The 6,740-nt window shown below is 41.3% G+C and overlaps 1 protein-coding gene across 1 annotated transcript in view; it reads right to left on the reverse strand.

Annotated features, from left to right (window-relative positions):
• Window positions 1–3,317: 3,317 nt before the first annotated feature.
• Window positions 3,318–6,740, reverse strand: part of LOC135093148 (NACHT and WD repeat domain-containing protein 2-like) — a 92,461-nt gene continuing 89,038 nt past the window's right edge. Inside the window, 2 exon segments of the mRNA XM_063992059.1 lie at window positions 3,318–4,060; window positions 5,962–6,151. Coding sequence (XP_063848129.1) covers window positions 3,908–4,060; window positions 5,962–6,151 — 343 coding nt within the window. The 3' untranslated portion in view covers window positions 3,318–3,907.

The following is a 6,740-nucleotide window of genomic DNA, read 5'->3' on the forward strand; positions in this document are numbered from 1 at the left end:
AAACCTCCCTCTTGAAGGAATTCAAGTCATAGGAACGTAAAAATAAAGAAGCAGGCTGGGAGTTCCAGAGTTTACCAGAGAAAGGGATGAATGACTGAGAATATTGGTTAACTCTTGTATTAGAGAGGTGGACAGAATTGGGGTGAGAGAAAGAAGAAGGTCTTGTGCAGCGAGGCCGCGGGAGGAGGGAGGCATGCAGTTAGCAAGATAAGAAGAGCAGTTAGCATGAAAATAGCGGTAGAAGACAGCTAGAGATGCAACACTGCGGCGGTGAGAGAGAGGCTGAAGACAGTCAGTTAGAGGAGAGGAGTTGATGAGACGAAAAGCTTTTGATTCCACCCTGTCTAGAAGAGCGGTATGGGTGGAACCCCCCAGACATGTGAAGCATACTCCATACATAGACGGATAAGGCCCTTGTACAGAGTTAGCAGCTTTGGGGGGGGGGGTGAGAAAAAACTGGCGGAGACGTCTCAGAGCGCCTAACTTCATAGAAGCTGTTTTAGCTAGAGATGAGATGTGAAGTTTCCAGTTCAGATTATAAGTAAAGGACACACCGAGGATGTTCAGTGTAGAAGAGGGGGACAGTTGAGTGTCATTGGAGAAGAGGGGATAGTTGTCTGGAACGTTGTATTGAGTTGATTGATGGAGGAATTGAGTTTTTGAGGCATTGAACAATACCAAGTTTGCTCTGCCCCAGTCAGAAATTTTAGAAAGGTCAGAAGTCAGGCGTTCTGTGGCTTTCCTGCGTGAAATGTTTACTTCCTGAAGGGTTGGACGTCTTTGAAAAGACGTGGAAAAGTGCAGGGTGGTATCATCAGCGCAGGAGTGGATAGGACAAGAAGTTTGGTTTAAAAGGTCATTGATGAATAATAAGAAGACAGTGGTTAACAGGACAGAACCCTGAGGAACACCACTGTTAATAGATTTAGGAGAAGAACAGAGACCGTCTACCACAGCAGCAATAGAACGGTCAGAAAGGAAACTTGAGATTAAGTTACAGAGAGAAGGATAGAAGCCGTGGGAAGATAGTTTGGAAATCAAAGCTTTGTGCCAGACTCTATCTAAAGCTTTTCATACATCAAAGGCAACAGCAAAAGTTTCACCAAAATCTCTAAAATAGGATGACCCAGACTCGGTAAGGAAAGCCAGAAGATCACCAGTAGAGCGGCCTTGACGGAACCCATACTGGCGATCAGATAGAAGGTTGTGAAGTAATAGATGTTTAAGAATCTTCCTGTTGAGGATAGATTAAAAAACTTTATATAGGCAGGAAATTAAAGGAATAGGACGATAGTTTGAGGGATTAGAACGGTCACCCTTTTTAGGAACAGGCTGAATGTAGGCAAACTTCCAGCAAGAAGGAAAGGTAGATGTTGACAGACAGAGCTGAAAGATTTTGACTAAGCAAGGTGCAAGCACAGAGGCACAGTTTCGGAGAACAATAGGAGAGACCCCATCAGGTCCAAAAGCCTTCCGAGTGTTTAGGCCAGCAAGGGCATGGGAAACATCATTACGAAGAATTTTAATTTAGAAACAGATGTTATAGCAGTGGTGCCATCTGGTTGAAATAAAGGAGGGAAAGAAGAAGAAGCAAAGTTATTGGAGATATTTTTGGCTAGATGCCAGAAGTCACGAGGGGAGTTAGATCTTGAAAGATTTTCTGTTAATAAAGGAATTTTTGGCTAGTTGGAGAGCAGACTTGGCATGGTTCCGGGCAGAAATATAAAGTGCATGAGATTCTGGTGATGGAAGGCTTAAATACCTTTTGTGGGCCACCTCTCTATCATGTATAGCACGAGAACAGGCTGTTAAACTAACGTTTGGAAGGTTAAGGTCGAGAAAAAGAGTGAGGAATGTACGCCTCCATGTCAGACACTATCACCTTTGTTATGCTCTCAGCACACAAAGACGGGTCTCTGACACGGAAGCAGTAGTCATTCCAAGGAAAATCTGCAAAATACCTCCTAAGGTTCCCCCAGCTAGCAGAGGCAAAGCGCCAGAGGCACCTTCGCTTAGGGGGATCCTGAGGAGGGATTGGAGCGATAGGACAAGATACAGATATGAGATTGTGGTCGGAGGAGCCCAACGGAGAAGAGAGGGTGACAGCATAAGCAGAAGGATTAGAGGTCAGGAAAAGGTCAAGAATTTTGGGCGTATCTCCGAGACGGTCAGGAATACGAGTAGGGTGCTGCACCAATTGCTCTAGGTCATGGAGGATAGCATTGGTTTATTTATTTATATTATATATTTATCCTATATATTTATATTTTGTTTTTTATCGACATTTTTCTGAAAATTCTTGAGTATACGTCAGTAAGTCAGGTCCTCTTTGCTTGACGTAGGGCTAATGAAGAAGAATTTGGCTATAGTAATCACAGCCTTTCCTTGGCAAACGTGACCAATCTGTATTAGAGCTAATCTTTATGATTACTTAAGACCTATAAAAAGACACATAGTATTGTAGGAAGGATAAACTATTGTCAAGGATTGTGTGAGAAATATACAGTACAGAACAATAAAAAAAAATAAATAAATAAAAAAACACACACAATATCTTCGAATTTATGAATAGCAGTTACAATAAAAGGCAGAATATTTAAGAGAAGATAACAGAAAGAGGTATGATGAAGAGGAGGAAAATGTAAAAATTGTTATAAATATATTTATTCAGTGTGTGTAAGTACTTAACACACGATGTGAAGTGATACCCGTAATGGAAGACCCGTATTTTAGTGGGAAAGATGATATTGATAACATAGATCAACTAAGAATGAAGAAAAATAAGAAAATGAAATACCAACTTAGATATTTAAAGTGCGTGTTGAAACTAAATACACCATGACACACACACACACACACACACACACCACAAGTAAGTAAGTAAGCAGACTGATGGAGCAAGGACTGTTACACACCACTTTTAATGAGAAGGAACATGACCTACATAATGAGGAACCATTAATTCCAGGCGACTAGAATCGTAAACTCTTACATGAATTAGGAAGACATCTTTAGAAGTAGAAACAGTGGACACGATATCGTGGGTTTCAGAACCAGACAATCCTGAGTCATAAACTTAGTTTTTGCAGCGGAACTTCATGCAGTATGATACGAATACTAGCAAAAGAAAAGTGATACGACTGTGTTAATTCGTCAAAAAAATAAATAAATAAAAATAAAATAACGGTGTATTACAGCACATACGATTTTGAAGAAAACGCGAAAGACTGGCGTCTCTTGTTTCAAATGGAAAGATAAATGAAAACACTGGGACGCAAATATTATAGTTAGATGTAAAGCGCGGCGTCTACATGTTATTTTACTATAATACATGTACACTTCTGAGCCCGCTTTTCAAAATGCACGTCACTAAAAAGAAAATCTTAACTAAAACGAAAGATAAAAAAAAAAATTAAACCTTTCAATAAGAGGCCACAGCTTAAAACTTTTATAAACAACAAAGGACAGTTTTCCAAGTAGATAATGGTGATTTTAAGAACAAGTTACTATAAGAGACAGTGTGGCATAAAAATCTTTATGGTCATGACTAGTTTGACTTAATCCAGTAAGAATAGAATTAGGTAAGAACAGTTACTGACACACACACACACACACACACACACACACACACACACAATAGTATGTAACCCCATTGTCTGACAGAAAGGACCATACTCTGAAACGTTTCGGCATCTCATCTCGGATACTTTCACCAAGTTCTAGTAGAAGTTTGTTGTTTTCAGTGGTGGTTTTATGGTGGTAATTATACTGTAGTTTAACAAGGATTCTCTATCACCAGTGGCAAAAATGTGTATAAGAACACACACACACACACACACACACACACACACACACACACACACACACACACACACACAGTCGGTTTGAACCTAATTCGTCGAGAACCTTAGTTGTTGCTTCCCTCCGAGGATATGCCGGAGGAAGAGGAGGAGCGGGTGGTGGTGTCGCCGCTGGGGCCCTGCAGCCTGTTCGTCATCATCACCATGGTGACGACCTTCCGTAGTGTCAGGCCTTGCTTCGCCTCCTCCTCTTCGTACTTCTACAAGGTCAAAGAAACAAGAAGAGCAAAGTTAGAGAAAACATTGGAGTTTATATACATACATATATATATATATATATATATATATATATATATATATATATATATATATATATATATATATATATATATATATATATATATATATATATATATATATATATATATATATATATATATATATATATATATATATATATATATATATGAAGAAAGTTCTAGACTTTACCAGTTATCAGTAATTAGTAATGTGGACAGAATAGGAGTAAGGGCAAGTAGGAAATCTCGTGTATCGATGCCACGAAAGGGAAAGTAGGAAGGAATACAACAGTTCAGAGGAGTTGTAACTATGGAAATTATGGTAGAAGATGGTAAGAGATGCAACACCGCGGCGGTGAGTGAGAGAATGAAGTCTGTTACAGAGATCGACGAGACGTTGTATGTTGATGTACAAAGAGAGAGAGAGAGAGAGAGAGAGAGAGAGAGAGAGAGAGAGAGAGAGAGAGAGAGAGAGAGAGAGAGAGAGAGAGAGAGAGAGAGAGAGAGAGATAGGTAGTTCTGATAACTCAACGTCATTCCCACAGACTACACTGCCACAACGCTACTCTACACATGCTGCAATACTGCCATCGTCGATGAGGTTCACAGCGGTGGATGGGTGTCTTCGGGCACCCGTCACATGCCTACATGGTACACAGCCACTGCAAGGAATTCCCAAGGCACTATACCACAATGTTTAGATATATTATCCCTCTAAAGGGCTCCATGGGCTCTATCTACCATACACGCAAAGATAATAGTATGCCACACTACAAGGGGCGCTACTACATTCCTCAAAAGGTCGACACTACTTTTCATCCACTGTTGTGGTTATCCTTTGGTCATCCTACGCGGTGGGTCTAAGATAATTCAAATAATTCTACAATACTCGAAGCAAAGTTCAATGGGCTTTGAAGTGATACGAATACTCTACGGTGCATTCAAATGTTTTACGAAAGAGGATTACGATATTCTGAGTGGCTCTATGCCTGAGCAGCAACACTACAGCCTATTAGAACACACGCACACCTACATTAGACACAACTTACATCTTCCTCCTATGCCGTCGTTTTAGAAAAATATATATTTTAATATCGGACATCATAATATCATGTGTATATTTTAGTTACTATATCACAACACTGTAAACATTGTAAACAAGTAAATAAATAATGCATAAAATGTAGTTGCCTTCCATTTGCACAAAATGTTCCAAAACTATGACGTGTTTTCATGAAGAAAACACACACACTCACACACACACACTAGAAAAGCAAAACCCATGGCAGCTTCCGTGGAAGGCAGCACTGTGTCGTGTTAGTAGTGGTCCCCTTGCTCCCAGCTCTCCGCTCTTCGTTGGCAAACGAAAGCTTGATTGCTGTGAACACTATATAGGGTCTGTTTCATCCATATATATGGTTTATCTTTTAACCAAGTCTTCAGCCATGTTGATGACAGCGTGTTGTGTTCCTAGCTATGCTCTTGTATGCTATTATCCGCCCGCGAACAGAAACTAATGTTTAAAAACAAAGGCATGTTGATAAACATATCTGGCCACTGCTGTCCACAACACCATGGCTGAAAAATTTATTAAAAGATCAGCCAAATATAAGGATGAAAATATCCTGTAAAGTGTTCACAGCAATCAGGCTTTTATTTGTAAACAAAGAGCGGACAGCTGCGAATACCACTACGGAGCAAGGCGCAGGCGGGGAGACTCGCCTGCACGGCACGACTCGGACTAGCGTTAGATTAGAGAGGAGATGGAGAGAGAGAGAGAGAGAGAGAGAGAGAGAGAGAGAGAGAGAGAGAGAGAGAGAGAGAGAGAGAGAGAGAGAGAGAGAGAGAGAAGGCGAACTGACCTTGAGGTTCCTGGAAGGCAGGTCAGCGAGGTAGTCCCTGATGCCATGTCGCGTGGGGTCCGCGATGGTGAGGGTGGAGACGCAGCCGTCTACAGTACCCAGCACGATAGTCCGCCCGTCCTCGCTGCCTGCAATGGCCGTCAGCTCGGCCTGTACTCGGTAGTTAGCGATCATCTTCCCGTCCGTCAGCCTGCAGCATCATGTGTTAGTAAGTATGGAACTTTGTCATGTAAAATTCTTCATATCGCAGACACGCAATTAATTCATAGAACGACTCGAGTTGAGAAGCTTCATAGAGCAAACCCCATGTTGGCTGATATGGAGGGTGAGGCCATGAAGTGAGAGAGGGGCAAGACTGGGCTGGGGAGATCGGGTGATGGACGGGCAGTTTGACCCGAAGCAGTATTGTACAGTCACTCATAAAAGAAAACCCTAGCCTAACGTCAGACAATAATATTAGCAGCCAGCATTGTTGGTAACAATGCATATGATGTTAGAGACATGAAGGGGAGAAGAATCACGTTTGAGGAAAAGCGGTGCTGCAAATCTCAAACACTGAAAACATTGGTTTAATGCACATCTAGTGACTACTGTTATACTCTCTCTCTCTCTCTCTCTCTCTCTCTCTCTCTCTCTCTCTCTCTCTCTCTCTCTCTCTCTCTCTATGGCCGACATTACTTGCTTCTAAAAATTTAGCCAGTGATGAACATTACCGCCATCGCATACACGCTCACATAACAGAGATATGGTTATCTCAAATACTGAGTAGAGTTGTCAGT

Source organism: Scylla paramamosain, chromosome 42 (assembly GCF_035594125.1).
Source record: "Scylla paramamosain isolate STU-SP2022 chromosome 42, ASM3559412v1, whole genome shotgun sequence".
Classification (NCBI taxonomy): domain Eukaryota; kingdom Metazoa; phylum Arthropoda; class Malacostraca; order Decapoda; family Portunidae; genus Scylla; species Scylla paramamosain.